At 43.6% G+C, this 18,989-nt stretch overlaps 1 protein-coding gene across 3 annotated transcripts in view; it reads left to right on the forward strand.

Annotated features, from left to right (window-relative positions):
• The window catches only part of Kdm3b (lysine demethylase 3B), a 63,916-nt gene that overhangs the window by 41,607 nt on the left and 3,320 nt on the right, over positions 1 to 18,989 (forward strand). For 2 of the 3 annotated variants that reach the window (XM_005355920.2, XM_005355921.2), the window contains 12 exons: positions 2,349 to 2,456; positions 4,627 to 4,754; positions 5,705 to 5,984; positions 7,252 to 7,508; positions 9,093 to 9,359; positions 10,206 to 10,377; positions 10,743 to 10,833; positions 10,945 to 11,075; positions 12,056 to 12,175; positions 13,555 to 13,694; positions 15,421 to 15,597; positions 16,144 to 16,278. In XM_005355920.2, coding sequence (XP_005355977.1) covers positions 2,349 to 2,456; positions 4,627 to 4,754; positions 5,705 to 5,984; positions 7,252 to 7,508; positions 9,093 to 9,359; positions 10,206 to 10,377; positions 10,743 to 10,833; positions 10,945 to 11,075; positions 12,056 to 12,175; positions 13,555 to 13,694; positions 15,421 to 15,597; positions 16,144 to 16,278 — 2,006 coding nt within the window. The remainder of the gene's footprint in view (positions 1 to 2,348; positions 2,457 to 4,626; positions 4,755 to 5,704; positions 5,985 to 7,251; positions 7,509 to 9,092; positions 9,360 to 10,205; positions 10,378 to 10,742; positions 10,834 to 10,944; positions 11,076 to 12,055; positions 12,176 to 13,554; positions 13,695 to 15,420; positions 15,598 to 16,143; positions 16,279 to 18,989) is intronic. The other variant, XM_013349542.1, reaches the window with a different exon arrangement.

Here is an 18,989-nt window from a genome sequence, read left to right on the forward strand (position 1 = left end):
AAAGGAAGAAAGAGAGAGAAGGAGAATCATTACCATAACTGCTGTAATAAATTATAAGTATTCAGACAACAAAAGGTGGTATAATGGGGGCTGGAGAAGTGACTCAGCAGTTTCAGAGCACTAACTAACTGCTCTTCCAGAGGACTTGGGTTCAAGTCCCAGCACCCACATGGCTATTCACATATAACAAGCAGACAAACACCAATGCACATAAAATAGGAATAATTAGCTAAATGTATACAAAAATTTTAAAGTAGTATGATACTGATAGTTGAGGTTCGCACAAACAAACGAAAAATATTCTTTTCAATATATAAAACACTTCCCCCCCACACACTCATTTTTAATCAATTTTTCAAAATAATTGCTAGGCGAAATACAGTGTTGCACACCTGTAATCACAGTCTAGGAATCGGCCAGGAGGATCGTGTTGGGAGCCAGTCTGAGCTATGTTTGAGGAGGGCCTCTCAAATCTAATTAGAGAAAGTGGCAAGATGACTCCGTGAGCAGAGGCCCCAGGACCACATGGCAGAAGGAAAGGACTGACTCCTGCTGGTCGTTCTACTTTTCCATGCATGAAAGCACACATGCACACAATAAATAAACGTAATTTAAATAGAAAACACAACACACAATTGGTGTATTTAGGAGATTTTAACTTTAAAACAAATTGTGTATAGGCTCGAGAAAGATGGCTTAATGGTTAAGAGAACCGATTGCCCTTCCCGAGGAGCCAGATTCGATTCCTAGCACCCATACAACAGCTCACAACTATCTCCAGCTCCAGTTCCAAGGGAATCAAATAAAAATAGTGTCCCAGGAGCCAAGTTCCAGGACACCCAAGGCTACACAGAGAAACCCTGTCTCAAAAAGAAAAATAAATGAATAAATAAAAATGAAATAGTATAAAGAAAAAAAAGAAAAGAAAATGCGTGACAAGTAGTAGCTCAAAGTTGTATAAAGGTATGTGTGTGTAAAAGCACTACATCATATATAAAGTGGTGTGATAATAGTTGAAGATAGGCTATGATAAGTTAAAGATTGGTGCTATTAACACTAGAGCCATTACTAATAGTGGCAGCTGCGGGGAGTTGGAGAGATGTCTTGTTGGCCTGAGAGTGTTTCTGCTCTTGGAAAGGTGTTTCCTTCTCAGCATCCACATCAGGCTCTTCCTAGCCCAGGGATCTGATGCCCTCTTCTGGGCATGGCAGGCACCTGTACACATACAGCATTCATTCAGACACAGGTGAAGTTGTCTTTTTTTAAATCTACTTTAAATCTGGCAATAAACTCCTGTAATTTTATACTCAGGAGAAGAAAGCAGAAGTGTTCAGAGTTAAGGGCTGACTTTGGCTACATAGCAAGTCTGAGATCCATACTATCTCAGGAAACCTACTTTACACCAGGCAGAGTTGAAACCAATCTGGACTACAACCTGAGCTCAAATCCAGTCTCCACTCTATAGCACAATCCTGGCTAAGACAAAACAAAGTCTTAAGTAGTGCCAAGTACAGATGACTTTATCCTGTATACATCTGTTTATATGAAGGGAGCTGGAGAGATGGCTCAGAGGTTAAGAGCATTAGCTGTTCTTCCCGAGGTCCTGAGTTCAATTCCCAGCAACCACATGGTGGCTCACAACCATCTGTGATGAGATCTAGTATCCTCTTCTGGCCTGCAGACATACATGCAGGCAGAACATTGTATATATAATAAATAAACATCTGTTTATATGAAATTCATTAAGGAAAAGTTCAGTACTGGGCATGGTGGCGCACACCTTTAATCCCAGCACTTGGGAGGCAGATGCAGGAAGATCTCTGAGAGTTCGAGGTCAGCCTGGTCTACAAAGCGAGTTCTTGGACGGACTCCATAGCTACTGTGAAACCCTGTCTCAAAAGAACAAAAACAAGCAACAAAAAAATTCAGGATTATAAGTATTATAAGGGATGTCACTGTGTTGGTAGTGTTTGCCTGGGTGTGGCGGATGTGGTCAGTCATTTCTGTAACATTTGCCTTTGTCAGGTAGAGGCGAGAGATCAGTGTCTGCAGCTACTTTAGCTACATGAGACCTTATCCAACAATCAGAACAGTGGTGGCCAAGATTGAAAGAAAGTTATGAAGAACGAAGTTTGTAGAGGAAACAGTGATCTGCTTTAGATTGTTGACTTATGTTTTTTATGAAGTGTTACACAGTAGAGCAGATTGTAATTTTTAGTTTTTTAAGTTAGCTGTTGCTTTCTTTGGCCATGCGAAAAGAAAAGTGGCCTTTTAGGTTCTGAAACTTCCACTCACTGAAGAAGATCCATCTATGACCCTATAAAATAAGTAATTAATTTCTGTTTCAGAGACCGAAGAAATGGGCGATGAAGAAGTTTTCTCCTGGCTGAAGTGTGCCAAGGGGCAGTCCCATGAACCAGAAAACCTCATGCCTACACAGATCATCCCTGGCACAGGTAATTAATTCTGTTTTGAGATTGGGTTAAAAAGTGCTATGTGCTTATTTGTTTTGGTTTTTGTAGCGATGAGTATTGAACTCTTGGTCTTTTACACAATAGATCAACACTTTACCACAGAGCTCTATCCCTGGCCTCAGTGTAGTTTAGTCCCTCTGTGTGTGTGTTTGAGACAGGGTCTCACTGTGTGACCCTGGCTGGCCTGAACCTTGATGTGTAAAATAGGCAGGCCTCAACTCACAGAGAACTATTTGGCTCCTTGCTTTGTTTTAGTCTTTTAAAATTTTATTTGTCTACTTACTGTGTGTGTGTGCATGTGTGTCTGCATATACGTTTGCCTCCTGCATGCTTGGTTCCCATAGAATAGGGCATCAGATCCCCTAGACCTGGAATTACAAAGGGTTGTGAATCACTGTGTAGATGCTGGGAATTGAACCCTATACTCTGTAAAAAGTACCCAGTGCTTTTAACCTCTGGGCTATCTCTTCAGCCCCATTGTTTTAACATTTTTTCCCTTTATTTATTTTTTTTTTAAAGATTTATTTAAAGAAGGCCCCAGATGTCATTGTAGATGGTTGTGAATTATCATGGGAATTGAACTCGGGACCTTTGGAAGATCAGTCGGTGGTGCTCTTAACCTCTGAACCATCTCTCCAGCCGTTTTCCTTAATTTTTCAAAGATTTATTTTTATTTCATATTATTTATGTCTTTATGGTATGTCTGTGTGCAAGTACCCATGGAGCTCAGAAGTTGGGGGAGTAGGGTATCCAATGCCCTGGAGCTGGAGTTACCCGTAGCTTTGAACTCTCTGACCTGAGTACTGGGAACTGAACTCAAGTCCCTTAGACAAGTAGAAAGCACTGTTAACTGCTGGTTCACTCTAGCACAGACTGGCCTGGAAGTCACTATATGAGTAAGCTTCTTGCAGTTAGGATCCTTTTGCCTCCCAGTTCTAAGTACTGGAAATACAGGAGTCTGCCACCACGTGCTATTTTCTACAGCCTGGAATGACCCTGAGGCCACACCCCCACCTACGGAAAGTGATTTTATCTAGTGTAAGCAGGCCTTGAACTTAGGAACAGTGACTGGTTAGCTGGGCCAGAGTAAAAGAAAGCAGTAGCAGTCACTAACTCTGTTGCTACCTTTCTTATTGCTGGGACAAAATTCTGAGAAAAGTCACTTAAGGGTTGTATTCAGAGTCAGGATTCGGAAGTTAAATGCTAGTGTTTGTCTTGCTTTTTCTTTGTATTCAGTTCTGGGCCTCAAATCCTCCAGATCTCGCCACCCACACTGAGAATGGCCCTTTCTCTTCCCTTAAACCTTTCTGGAAATGTGCCTCGGCACACTCAGAGTTGTGTTACCATAGTGATTCTAAATTTGATCAAGCTGACAATAATAATAAACCATCATACCAGACTTCTGGCTTTGGGCTTATAAAAAAAATCTAGCTAAGGGCTGGAAAGAATGGTTCATTGGATGAGAGTTTTTGCTACTCTTGCAGAATACCTAGTCCAGTTCCCAGCACCCACATAGGACAGCTCACAACCACCTACAACTCCAGTTCTGGGGGAATTCAGTTCTCTCTCTCGTCCTTCAAGGGCAACTAGGCATGCATTTAGTATACATGCGTACATACAGACATTCAAGTAAAATAAAACCAAAACAAACAAACAAATGTATTGACCAAGCAGTGGTAGCACATGCCTTTAATCCCAGCAAAATAAATCTTTTTATAAAAAGGACAAAAAAGGCAACTGAGAACTGCCATGATGCTTCATAACTATAACCCCTGTATTTGGGAAGCAGAGGTAGGAGGGTGATTGCCCTGGATTGGAGGCCACAGTAAATTCAGGTCAAATAAACAGTAATAGAAATATCCAGCTGTGGGCTGGGGGATTTAGCTCAGAACCAGGCCCTGGCCCCTGTCTCAGCTTGCAGGGGGATATCCAGTTGATATCTAAACCTTGAGCCTATGAAGATGGCAGTCGTCTTGCGAGAAGCAGTGACTGCTTATGTTTGGGTCATAATCCCAGTTTACTGCAGCAGTTCCTTCTCAGCAGTTGAAAGCCAACCTGGGTCCACGGATGCCGTCTCAAAACAAACAAGAGCCTTAGAACGCTGTGACACGGGCCAGTGTTCAGTGGTCCTTACTGTTTCCTTCTCCCCTAGCGCTGTACAATATTGGAGACATGGTACATGCTGCCCGGGGAAAGTGGGGGATTAAAGCAAACTGCCCTTGTATTAGTCGTCAAAGCAAATCTGTGTTGAGACCTGCTGTCACCAACGGAATGTCACAGGTACAGAGTGTGGGGCCACAACTGAGAGGGATTAGGCTCGCGCTCTCTCTCTCTCTCTCTCTCTCTCTCTCTCTCTCTCTCTCTCTCTCTCTCTATTTTGGGTTCTTTTTATAATTTTATTTTTAAGAATTAGTTCCAGAAGGGGCAGGACTCGGGATCGGGGATGGTGGGGGAAAGTGAGAGCAGGGATGGGTGTGTGAGATGCCATAGGGACCTGTCGCTTTATATGCCAATTAAAACGAAATCAGTGCTTTAAGTTTAAAAGGAAAAGAAAACTTTTTAAAAATAATCCATTCTAACTACTCAGGGTGCTGAGGTGACAGACAGAATTGTGAGTTTTGAAGCCTCTCTGGGCAATGTATCAAGACTACTTCTCAGGAGCAAAGTCAAAACAACAAATAAAACTCATCTACAACTTACATTTTATCTCTTTTCATCCCCAAAATGTTTTCATGGAATCAACATTTATTTATTTATTTATTTATTTACTTACTTACTTTCTTATTTATTTTTGGGTGAATAATTCCTCTGTGTGTACACCTGCCAGAAAGGGCACCAGATCCCATTATAGATGGTTGTGAGCCACCATGTGGTTGCTGGGAATTGAACTCAAGAAAGACCTCTCGAAGAGCAGTCAGCTCTTAACTAGGAAGCCATCTCTCCAGCCCCTATAGGATTAATTTTTAATCTCTGGTTTTCTGTTGTAGAAGTGATTTAAAACATACTTTAAGTAATGAATTTCGAGTGTTACTGGTTTCTACAGAACCTAGTGTAAACTGCTGGCACATTGTAGACTCGTTAAGTGTGGATGAAATAACATTGTTTAAGACAGTTGAGGTTATTCTTCCCAGACTGGTGTAGTGTCAGAGCCATTGGTAGCCATGTTCACTTCTACCAAACCCTCCCCTCTGTAGTGCTTCTAACTGGCACTCTCACCGTCCCTGCTTCAGCTCCCCAGTATAACCCCTAGTGCCTCTTCTGGAAACGAAACTACCTTCTCGGGCGGAGGTGGAGCTGCAGCGATCACAAATCCAGAGCCGGACCAAGTCCCCAAAGGCCCCAGCACCGACAGCAGGTCTGAGGAGTCCCTAAGAGCAGAAGGCCCTGCATCAAATAGCAATAGTGAACTAAAAGCCATCAGGCCTCCGTGCCCTGACGCGGCCCCTCCCTCTTCTGCCCTGCATTGGTTGGCAGATTTAGCGACTCAGAAGGCTAAAGAAGAAACAAAAGGTGAGATGAACCACCCATGCCTTGTGGAAGGAAAACTGGGTTATTCTGTGATTTGTTTGTTTGTCTGATTTTCAAACTGACTTGTAACCATACCCCTTTAGAAAAGTGCCACTTGTTTTCTTTGATTGATCATACAGCGTGAGTGGTTCTCTTCTGTTTGGGTCGGTTTGTTTGTTTGTTTGTTTGTTTGTTTGAAAGTAGAGTGATCCTGGGTCCTTACCTAGACCTCCTTGATCAGAATTGAGGTTTTTAGTGAACTTCTTTCCTTCCTGGTTTATTTCTGCAGCCAGAATTGACAGCAAGACTTAGATTTATTTATTTATTTATTTATTTATTTTGTATACAGTGTGTTCTCTCTGCATGTATGCCTGCAGGCCAGAAGAGGGCACCAGATTTCATTACAGATGGTTGTGAGCCACCATGCGGTTGCTGGGAATTGAACTCAGGACCTCTGGAAGAACTATCAGTGCTCTTGACCTCTGAGCCATCTCTCCAGCCCCACAGCAAGACTTAGAAAAGCTGATTATTTTGAAGTAGGGCTCAGCTGGCCTTGAAAGGAGCAGCCTACATTTTTTGTTTGTTTTGTTTTGTTTTTTGAGGCAGGGTTTCTCTGTGTAGCCCTGGCTGACCATGAACTCTCCCTGTAGATCAGGCTAGCCCCACTCACAGACTTGCCAAACAGCCTTTTTAAATGGGCTTCAGAACCACCTGGGAATTGTTTTTCAGATGCACATTTTTTCATCCCACTTGAAACCATTAAGTTTGCCGGGTGGTGGTGGCGCACGCCTTTAATCCCAGCACTCAGGAGGCAGAGGCAGGCGGATCTCTGTGAGTTCGAGACCAGCCTGGTCTACAAGAGCTAGTTCCAGGACAGGCTCCAAAGCCACAGAGAAACCCTGTCTCGAAAAACCAAAAAAAATAAAAAGAAAGAAAAGAAAAAAAGAAACCATTAAGTTATAATTTCTTGAGATAAGGACTGATCTCCATTTTAAAAAGCATCACTGACAATTTCAGTTCAAGAGATCTGGAGACCATGTAAAATGTCTTAGAAGATAAAAGGTAGATGAGAAAAAGGGAATTTTGTGATCCAAACAGAGAAGAAGAAAGAAGTAGAGAATTTTTCTGTATCCCTGAAACCTATGTTCATAGCTTTTCATTTTGGAGGTGGGGTGGTGTGGGTGGGTATCTTTCCTAGGAGTGTTGGGAGAGTCAGTGTCTGCAGACTGTTCCTCCCCGTCTAATGCTCTCTCTTTTTATGGTCTTACAGAAGCAGGGTCCCTGAGGTCGGTGCTCAATAAAGAATCTCATTCACCCTTTGGGCTGGACTCATTCAACTCCACTGCAAAAGTCTCTCCATTGACTCCAAAGCTTTTTAACAGTCTGTTACTGGGTCCCACTGCCTCCAACAGCAAAACTGAGGGTTCTAGCCTTCGAGACCTCCTTCACTCTGGGCCCGGAAAACTTCCTCAAACCCCCCTGGACACAGGCATACCTTTCCCACCTGTTTTCTCTGCGTCCTCAGCAGTAAGTGTCCATCTACAACCTCGCCTGGGTTTTTGCTACACTCCCACCTCTACACATAATTACTTTCATAGCACTTATCATAATGTGTTCTATTGTATTGCTCTCGCCTCTGCAAAGGCATTTTATTCACTAGTACATATCATTAGTGTCGCAGTACTTGTACAGTATCGTTTTTTAGTTGGTGCTGTGAAAAAGAGGTCTTCCTGGTTTCTGTTTGTTTTTTTTTTTCAGGTCGTGTGTGGTGTGGGTGTGTATGTATGTGTATGCACGCACGCATGCAAGAGAGAGAGAGAGAGAGAAGTCTGGGAGTCATTTCTCCCATCCAGTGGGTAGTAGTAATCAGGCCACCAGACTTGACACCAAGTGTCTGTTTACCTGCTGGACTATCTGACCTGCCTAGCATCAGCATTTATTTCTTGAGTATCATTTCAGAAATGTTATATGTATATAGTTTTCTTCTGTTTTACACACGTTTGTTCTACAGTTTTCTGCTTCTCAGTGTTTATTTATACCTTGTAGGTCATTTATTTCAAAAATATGTGTTGTACTTGTGAATACCCCCATTTCCTTTTCTAATTTTTTTTTTACCAGAACATTGTATGATTATATGTTTTTAGTCGGTTGAGGCAGAGTCTCACTGTGTAGCCCTGAATGCTGTGTTGACAAGACTAGGCTTGAACTCACAGAGACCCACCTGCCACCACACCCCACTGTATGATAAGTAGATAAGTGAGTACTTGAGACAGGATTGGATTTATAGGAGTTCTCTATTCTGTGACTTGCCCAGCTTTCCCATCAGCTGAAGTGGGAGAAATTCAAAGTAGATGGTAACAGAAGGACTGGAAAGAAAAGAGACCACTTTTGGAGTATATGGTTCTTAGATAGTGATTACTAAGGAAAATGTTCTGTGGCAGAAAACTACTGCCCTTCTGTTACCTGAGTGGGCACTCAGCTGCTCCCCATCTTTCCTCTGTGTGTCCCAGAGTAGAAACGAAGTCCTCAGAATTGGTGGCAAGCACCTTTACCCGCCAATCTATCTCACCAGCCCAGAAAACCACTGCCTTGTTAAGTCTGCTCAGGTACAATTGCAGTATCTCCCAGACATACCATCCAAAGAGAGATTTTCCTGAACTAACCTTTATAAATCACTTAGTGTTTTATGAACTCTGTAGTCTACATGCATGTACTTAACACAGAGTTTAAAGCTAGAGATATATTTCCCAGGTCTTAAGAGATCTTCCTGCTGGGCTTGGAGGTACATGCCTTTAATCCCAGCACAAGGCAGAAGCAGGTTTCCATCTTGGTCTCAGAGCGAGTTCTAGGACAGCCAGGGCTACACAGAGAAACCCTGTCTTAACAAAAACAAAAAATCTTTCTGTTCTTTCATAAATGTAAGAAAATGCTAAAGGTCAAGAAATTTAAGATACTAAAGATTAGTGACTTTATGTCTTCCCTGCAATTACAGAAGACATCTTATTAATTGGATAGATTAAAGCCTGGAACTATAACTGTGAGACAGTCCTCTTTTTTGTTAATGTTATCATGGTGCTTGAGTCAAGCTCACCTGAGGGTTTGTCTGTGAAGGGATTGAAGAACAAAGCCAGCCTGCCCAACTTCCTCGACCACATCATCGCCTCGGTGGTGGAAAATAAGAAAACCTCAGATTCTTCAAAGCGGTCCTGCAACTTGACTGATACCCAAAAGGAAGTGAAGGAGATGGTGATGGGGTTAAATGTGCTAGACCCCCATACCTCTCATTCCTGGCTCTGTGATGGGAGACTTCTGTGTCTCCATGACCCCAGCAACAAAAACAATTGGAAGATCTTCCGAGAATGCTGGAAACAAGGCCAGGTAAGAAACACTGAGTTGATTTTATAGCCTGCTGTTTGCCTGGCAGTCACATCTGCCGGGATAATCCCAGGCCTGTCTAGAAGGTCTTCTGCCAGGAAATTATGTATATAGTAAATTCACGGAGGATATCCTTCTGTTTCTAGTTGACTTTGCTTTTCAGAATCGAGGAAAGCTGGGTGGTAGTGACAATCACCTTTAATCCAAGTGCTTGAGAGACAGAGGCTGGCGGATCTCTGAGTTCAAGGCCAGCCTTGTCTACAAACAGCTGTCCAGGACAGCCAGAGCTATTACACAGACAAACCCTATCTCAAAAAACAAAATGGAGTCAAGGAAATCCCTAAGAACACTTTGTGCTTGGTATTTGTAAAGGGCAGTTGAACTCCAGTGGGTGCTGAGCTACCATTAATGATGGCACCTTTGGAGGAGAGTCCCCGAGTGTAGGGTTTGGAGTGTGAAGGTAGGAGCTGAGTAGCAGGATTCTGGGTAAGTGCTTGAGTCTTTGATAATGCGATGGTGCTCCATGGCACTTAGACTTGAGCAAGTACTAAGGAGGGAGGAGCTTATGGAGTCACCTGGTTTGCATTGTACTGTGAGGCAGTGTTCTCAAAGTTGCATTAGCCAGCAATGTCTCTTCACCTCAGAATACTGATAGACACCAAGAAAGAAAAGTGTCTTCGGAGGATGTTTCCCCAGAGTGAGAGCCTAGAATAGTAATAGAGACGAGACAGTTTCCCATTCTCTTTAATATATGAGAATCTGTAGATTCCATTCTGGAGAAAAACAATCGATGTTCATGGAGAGCAATATTTCCTAGATGGTTCTGATGGGTTATCTTTGTTTCCACAGCCAGTGCTAGTGTCAGGGGTACATAAAAAGCTCAAGTCTGAACTCTGGAAGCCAGAAGCCTTTAGCCAGGAATTTGGAGACCAGGATGTGGACTTGGTGAACTGCCGGAACTGTGCTATCATTTCTGATGTCAAAGTTCGGGATTTCTGGGATGGCTTTGAGATTATATGCAGTAAGTAACTTTGCTTTCTGGTTATGCAGTGACAACAGTAGTAAGCATCTAAATACTTGGTCCTGTACCTGAAATAACAAACTGTATCCTCTTGTTCGGAGGAGCCTTCTGTCTTCATGTCAGCTCTACACAGCTGCATGGCAGTCCTGTGGCTCCCAGAACAGGCCTGCAGTTCAGGGAGCATATGGCTTGCATGGAGCTCTGTTGCACTGAGGAGGGGAGCAGGAGTCCTATAAAATGGAAAGATAGTGCACATACTACTACAGGAAGTGGAGAAACAAAGTGAAATAGGAGGCTTGTCTCCAGAGACTCGGTCCTGCGAAGAGTAGCAGTAGGGGTGTATGAGAATGTTGTCTGTCTTCTAGAGAGACTGAGGTCAGAAGATGGGCAGCCAATGGTGCTCAAACTCAAAGACTGGCCCCCTGGGGAAGATTTTCGGGACATGATGCCAACAAGGTTAGTGACTTCAGGGAATGTTGTCTTCAGAGGCTTATGCCTGGCTGAAACCAACACAGCAGAATCACAGAGAAGTGAATGCTCTTTGTCTTCCTTCCTGCCCTTTCTTAGGTTTGAGGATCTGATGGAGAATCTTCCTCTGCCAGAATATACCAAACGGGATGGCAGGCTCAATCTCGCTTCTAGGCTACCCAGCTACTTTGTAAGGCCTGACCTGGGCCCCAAGATGTACAACGCCTATGGTATGAGGGAGAGGGACAGAATTAACCCTTTGGGGTCTGCTGTTCTCATTTCATACACAGACACGATAGGGAGCATCATACCTGGGGTAATTCTGAATGTTTCCTTTGTCAGTACTGATTGGATTAACATTCATAAGCTTGCATGTCTGTTAGAAACAGTTTCTTCTCACCAGATGGTGGTGGTGCATACCTTTAATCCCAGACAGGCAGATCTCTGTGAGTTCCAGGACAGCCAGGACTATACAGAGAAACCCTGTCTTGAAAAACAAAAACTCAAAAATTCTACTCCAGCAGACATATCCTTAGTTTTATTCTTTAGTTTTACTAAAACTAAAGAATGCCAGCTACCTTGCTGTCATACCTGTATTCTATTAAGTTCAAAAATGACCTAAAATAAAATACTGAGCCGGGCAGTGGTGGCGCACACCTTTAATCCCAGCACTTGGGAGGCAGAGGCAGGCGGATCTCTAGGTTCGAGACCAGCCTGGTCTACAAGAGCTAGTTCCAGGACAGGCTCCAAAACCACAGAGAAACCCTGTCTCGAAAAACAAAACAAACAAACAAAAAATAAAATAAAATACTGTGAAAATTGAGTTCTGTCTGAATGTCCCTAATGCCTGCATGTTTTGAATTTCAAGAAAGGGACCATTTTCAAAAGTGGCTTGGTTTCATGATGGATGTTGATGGTATGTGGACCAAGCTAGAAATTAGTCTTAACCTGTATAAAAGATAAAGAAGAGTGCTTTAGCTGATGCTCATTCCTCCTCTCTCACCTCCCTGCCTGACTCCTCTCCTCCCTCTGTGTGCTAGAGATGTAACCTAGGGCCTGAGCACATTAGTCAGCACTCTACTGCTGGACTGCCTCTCCCCCGGGGCATCTCTTTAAGGACTTTCTAGAGCACATTTTCAGGCTTGACATGAGTCCTTTGTAATAGCACCTGTTCATCTGTTCATCTTTCATATCTTCCTCCCACCTTTAGGCTTGATAACAGCAGAAGACAGAAGAGTTGGCACAACAAACCTTCATTTAGATGTGTCTGATGCTGTTAATGTGATGGTGTATGTTGGGATCCCTGTCGGGGAGGGTGCTCATGATGAAGGTAGGATTTCTAGAAAAATTGCTTTAATGTGGTTTCCCCTAAGAAGTACAGTAACCAATGCAAGTTTCTTTCAGGCTTAGTGTGTACCTGGTGGATATTGTTAGACCACAGGAAATTCTAGCAGAGTGCTGCTTGGAAACTTTTGACCGGGTTCTTGCCTTTCAGGGAATGTCCAAATATGAAGTCTGGCAAAGAAAGGACAGAGAGGACTGGGGCCTTGGCACATTGCTTAAAAGTACAGTGCCCCTTGAATTTGGTGCCCAGCACCCACAAGAGGCTCACAACCTTCTATAATTCCAACTCCAAAGAATTTGATGCCCTCTGGCACCTGCTAAATATTAAAAAAATAAGAAGGGCTGAGGAGATGGCTCAGTGGTTAAGAGCACTCACTAACTCTTCCACAGGTCCTGAGTTCAGTTCCCAGCAACCACATGTTGGTTCACTACCATCTGTAATGAGATCTGGTGCCCTCTTCTGGTGTGCAGGCATATATGGAGGCAGAATGTTGTAAACATAATAAATAAATAAATCTCTAAAAAAAAAAAATAAGAAGAAAGGACTTCTGGACAGTGGTGGTGCACTCCGTTAGTCCCAGCACTTGGGAGGCAGAGGCACATAGGTCTCTGTAAGTTTAAGGCCAGACTGGTCTACCAAGCGAGTTCCAGAACAGTCAGGACAGCTACACAGAGAAAACTGTCTCAAAAAGTGAAGGGATAAAAAGACAGGACTGACCCATCTGCTTGACTCATTAACCATATCAACTGTAGAATGATAAATGGCAGAGCCAGGTCGTGTGCACAAAGATGAAACATAAAGGTTGAGTTGGTAAAGTGTCAACAGCATGATGACCAGAGTTTGATTTCCATAAGAAGCTGGGAGTGATCATACACACCTTTAGTCCTAACACTTGGGAGGAAGAGGCAGGTGGATCTCTAAGAGTGTACGGCCAGCCTGGTCTACATAGTGAATTCTGAGCCAGCCTAGAGTACAGTGAGACCCTGTTGTTCTTCCCTTCCCCCACACTGGTCACTGGCATCCAGCTTGGGTCATCAGACATGATGGCAAGAGCCTTTACCTGCTAAACCATCTCGTCAGCCCCCATATGAGTTTTGATTCTTTTTTTTAAAAAAAAAAAACAAAAAACAAAAAACAAAAAAACAGGATCTATGTAGAACTCCATATGTAGTCCAGGGAGGCTTTAAACTCATGGAGATCCACTTGCCTCTGCCTCAAGTGCTGGGATTAAAGGCTTGCACCACCACTGCCTAGTAAGCTTTGATTCTTGTGATATTACTCAGAGAAGAACAGAGACCAAACTTGTTCTGGTTGGACATTTTCCCCTAAAGGTTACTTTGTCATCACCACTTTGTTCTTTTCAGAAGTCCTCAAAACAATTGATGAGGGTGATGCTGATGAGGTGACCAAGCAGAGGATTCATGACGGAAAAGAGAAGCCAGGGGCCTTATGGCACATCTATGCAGCCAAGGATGCAGAGAAGATCCGAGAGCTCCTCAGGAAGGTATGCCTCCAGCGGGGCGATATCCCCAACTCCAGACTGTGGTCTAGACAGCTACCAAGATCTCTCCTGTGAAGTCTGTTGGTAGTAAAGACTTATTTGTACAAGGCATGATAGGGCACACCTGTAGCACTTGAGTGCTGGTGTCAGGAAGATCACAGAGGCCGACCTCGACTACCTGGAAAGACCCTATCTCAAAAAAAAAGAAAAAGAAAAGCAAGAACTTGAAGCTGGTGGGCTGACTCGGCAGTTGAGTCACATGTTGCTCTTGCTGAGGACCCAGGTTCAGTGCCCAGCATCCACATGGATGTTCATGGTCCTTGTAAATCATCTGAACTCTTTGGGCACAAAGCACACATGTGGTAAACAGATTTAGATCATACATGCAAGCAAAACACTCATACACATAAAAATAAGTCTTTTTACAGGGTGGGGGGGCTGTGGAATGATGCCTTAGTAGTTAAGACCACTATTCTTCCAGAGGTCCTGAGTTCGATTCCCAACTACCACATAGTGACTCAAACCATCTGTAATGAAATTCAATGTCCTCTTCTGGCATGAAGCAGTATATGCTCAAGTAAAGCACTCATATACATAAAATACATAAAATTTGACTAGATCTGGTGGTGCATGTCTTTAATTCCAGCACTCAGGAGGCAAAGACAGGCAGATCTCTGAGCATTCAGGACAACCTGGTCTACAGAGCAAGTTCCAGGCCAGCAATAGCTACAGAGAAACCCTGTCTCAAAAACGAATGAATAATAAACAAAAGCTGGGTTTGGAGTTTGGTGTTAGAATGCTTATCTAGTGTGCATAAGGTTCTGTGTTCCATCTTCAGCACTGCGGGGAAACAAAGAAAGGGGACCTATTGGTTGAGAAACCTTTCAGAATGTGCAAGGGGCCTGAGCTCACACTAGAACATGTTCAACAGAATAAAGAAGATAGTGTTCTTTGTGTGCTTAAGGGATAGTACATTCCTAGGAGGTTCCCTACATTTTTCTCTCCCTATATATGCATACTGGTAATAAATGTTGAGGTAATAAGAAGCTCCTTTTTTGTTGTTCATTTTCTTTTTTCTTCTTTTTTTTTTTTTTTTTTTTTTTTTTTTTTTTTTTTTTTTTTTTTTTTTTTTTTTTTTTTTGTTGTTGTTGTTGTTGTTCATTTTCAAGACAGGGTTTTGCCGGGCGGTGGTGGCGCACGCCTTTAATCCCAGCACTCGGGAGGCAGAGGCAGGCGGATCTCTGTGAGTTCAAGACCAGCCTGGTCTATAGACAAGAAAAAAAAATCAAGACAGGGTTTCTCTGTGTAGCCCTGGCTGTCCTGGAACTCACTCTGTAGACCAGACTGTGCTGGAACTCAGCAGTTTCACCAGCCTCTGCCTCCCTCCCGAGTGCTGGGATTAAAAGCGTGCTAAAGAGTACTTGAACACATGTCCTCTGAAACGTTCATAGCCACCTGAACTGGAATGGAACCTAGACACACAGCTACCCTCGATGAGGATACAACATGTCTAGTGTGAAGTGGTGCTGGACAGTGGGGGAGTCTTTCGTGTCACCATAATTAACACCATAATAACACAATTTTTAAACCTGCAAATCCTTTTTGGACTTTTCCATGTGTTTTTAGAGCACAGTTGGCTGGGGTAAATGAAACTGTTGAAACCGTGGGCAAGGAAGGGCTACTTTATTAATTCTTCCCTTTTTTTTTTGGATTTTGATTATAACTTCAGGTTGGAGAAGAGCAAGGCCAAGAGAATCCTCCTGATCATGACCCAATTCATGACCAAAGTTGGTATCTGGACCAGATCCTCCGGAAGCGACTCTTTGAGGAGTATGGCGTGCAAGGCTGGGCCATCGTGCAGTTCCTGGGTGATGCTGTCTTCATACCTGCTGGAGCCCCGCACCAGGTGAGTTGCACAATGAAGACCGGCTCCACAGCCCCATGGGCTTTGGTGCTTGGCTTGTCTCTTGAGTTTAGTTTTCAGTGGCAGGATCAGACTGGGTGCTCTAATACCATGGCTTGTTAGTTTTTAACTTTATTCCTTGTAACTTTAAATGCTTGGTTTTTGTTTGTTTGTTTTATGGTAGTTGTTTTCTGTTTTGTTGTTGCTGTTTCTGTTTTCTTTGGTTGGTTTTTTTTTGGGGGGGGTAGCCAGGAAGCCCTCAAACTCACAGAGATCTTTGTCTCCCAAGTACTAGGATTAAGGGTGTGCACCACCACTCCTAGCCATAAACTTTTTGTTTGGTTTTCAAGACAGGGTCTCACTTTGTAGCCCTGGCTGCCTGGAACTCCCACTGTAGAACAGGCTGGTCTCAAACTCACAGAGATCCTCCTGCCCTCCTCCCGAGGTACTGGGATTGAAGGCATGTGCTGCCACAGCCCACTGGCATTTTCGTATGAGTTACTGAATCTCTGAGGTCTACATTCTCCTGCTATACTTGCCTCCTCCCAGGTTCACAATCTGTATAGCTGCATTAAAGTCGCAGAAGACTTCGTATCCCCAGAGCACGTGAAGCACTGTTTCCGCCTAACACAAGAGTTCAGGCATCTCTCCAACACACATACGAATCATGAGGATAAACTACAGGTAAATGGTCCCGCCTTCATTCACACTGTCTTCCTATCTAATGTTCACAGACACACAAAGACACATTCTCCTCGTGGCTGTTTTCTGGTAGAGAAGTGACTGGGAAACAGTAGATACCTAACCATTTCAGTTGGGTTTTTGAGTTTCGATTATTGGTTTGTTTTTGGAACGCTGCCTCAAATAGCCCAGGCTGACCTTGAACTCCTGATCCTCCTATTTCCAGCTCCTTTACAGGAATTTATTATCCACTCATCTTAATGTATGCCTATAACCCAGCTGAAGCAGTGCAGTTATCACAAATTCCAGGCTGAGCTGAACTCCTGAGTAAGCCCTGTGTTGTGTGTGTATGGAGGGGTCTTTTAATCTACCCATTTCCTATGTAATGATTCCCTAGTTCTCAGTCCTTGGGAGTTCTAGTGTTGATAACTGAGTAGGCTTGCATCCCTCCTCGGGGATATAAGAGAATACTGCGGGAGGGAGGGAGGGTCCTGTTCCTTCGTACATTGTTCACGGTGCTGGGAACTGAATGTGCACTGGCTGTGCACGCGGTTGGCAGGTCCTTTACTGCTCAAGACAGGTTCTTACTAAGTTGTTCAAGCTGACCTTGAACTCTCTGTAGCCCAGGCTAGCTTAGAACTTATCATCCTCCTGCCTCATGCTCAAGAGTAGCTAGAATTATAAGCCTATGACAACAGGCCCAACTTAGTCAAAAAGTGGGACTCGTCATTCATCACAATAGAAGGCGCCACAGGTAGCAAGCCTGCACTTGTTCCAGGACCACAGCTGGTGACATATTTGTCCCTACAGCCTTCGGGGATAAGAAGCTTCTCAACTACCACGTCCTCAGATTCATCTGCATTAAACCTGGAGGAGCCACACTTTGACAAGTGGGCCTTCTGGTGGTCAGAGAACTTGAACTTGGCCATGTACAGGGCCTCAATCACATGTCCCTTATTCTGCAAATCAGAGCAGATGGACATTCTTACTTTATATATACTCATATTAATAGAAGCAATATAAATGTACCGATTTCATACCCCACCTCTTCCAGGTCTCAACTGGTAGACTGTCTTTTTACTCTTAATGCCTTTTTTGGTTTTTTGAGGCAGGGTTTCTCTGTAGCTTTGAAGCCTGTCCTAGAACTAGCTCCTGTAGACCAGTCTGGCCTCGAACTCACAGAAATCCGCCTGCCTCTGCCTCCTGTGTGCTGGGATTGAAAGTGACCACCACCCAGCTGCCTTTTTTAAAAAATTGTGTATCTGTTAGTGTGTGTGTGTGCGCGCAGTCCCAGTAGAGACCAGAAGAAGGCATTGTGGGGGCAGTGGGGTTGCTGGGGAACTGGAGAGATGGCTAAGCAGTTAAGAGTATTGATTGCTTTTCCAGAGGTCCTGAGTTCAATTCCCAGCAACCACATGGTAGATCACAACTGTCTATAGTGGAATCTTGTACCCTCTTCTGGCATAAAGTTGTACATGCAGATAGAGCACTCATATACATTAAATAAATAAATAAGGCTTTGATTGATTGTTTTCGAGATAGGGTTTCTCTGTGTAACAGCCCTGGCTGTCCTGGAACTAGCTCTTGTAGACCAGGTTGGCCTCGAACTCACAGAGATGTGCCTGCCCCTGCCTCCTCATGCTGGGAATAAAGGTGTGCGCCACCACTACCCAGCCTTTTTTTTCCACAGGAAGGAGAAGGCATTGGATCCTCTGGAGCCAAAGTTCTGGACAGTAACTCTGGTACTAAGAGTGTTCTAGGAGAACAGAATGTACCCTTAACCACTGAGCCAATTCTTCAGCCTCCTTTCAACCTTTTTTTTTTTTTTAATATAGCATCTGGGGCTACAGAGATGGCTCAGAGGTTAAGAACACACGCTAGCCAGGCATGGTGGCACATGCCTTTAATCCCAGCACTTAGGAGTCAGAGGCAGGCGGGGTGTCTCATTTGAGGTCAGCCTGATCGACTGAACAAGTTTCAGGACAGCCGAGGCTGTTTTACATAAATCCTGTCTCAAAAAAACCACATGCTGCTGATGCGGAGAACCTGGGTTTGGTTCCCAAGGCTCACATCTGCCTGTAACTCCAGTTCTGGGGGATTTGATACCTTCCCCTGGCATCTGCAAGCACTGGCCTATGTAATGGTATACATGCAGACACACAATACAATAAAATAAAAGTAAATAGTTTATTACAAATTAATAAATAACAGCACTGGGATCAACATGATGGCTTGGCAAGCAAAAGCAGCTGTTACCAAGCCTCATAACCTGGATCTGATTCCAAGACCCATGTGCTAAAGGAGAGAACTCCCACCTATGGTGCTCAGTGTGTACACACGTGTAAATGTAAATCCAAAAATAATACGATAGCAGCGTCAACTCTGCTGACACTTTCAGGTCCCATCGATCTGACATAACTGTTCTTTAACTTGTTCATTGCTAGTTTGCTAAATTGTAAAACTTAATTAGCTTTGTAAAGGCAGAAATTTGTTTAATTGACAACTTTCCCTGGCACAAATCTAAAACACAGCTCACAGTGCGTTTTTGTTAAGTAATAGAAAAGAACCAGTAGAGGCCCAGGGCATCTTGTGTTTTTTTTTTGTTGTTTTGTTTTGTTTTTGTTTTTTTTGGTTTTTCGAGACAGGGTTTCTCTGTGGTTTTGGAGCCTGTCCTGGAACTAGCTCTGTAGACCAGGCTGGTCTCGAACTCACAG

Source organism: Microtus ochrogaster, chromosome 18 (genome assembly GCF_000317375.1).
Source record: "Microtus ochrogaster isolate Prairie Vole_2 chromosome 18, MicOch1.0, whole genome shotgun sequence".
In the NCBI taxonomy this organism is placed as follows: Eukaryota; Metazoa; Chordata; class Mammalia; order Rodentia; family Cricetidae; genus Microtus; species Microtus ochrogaster.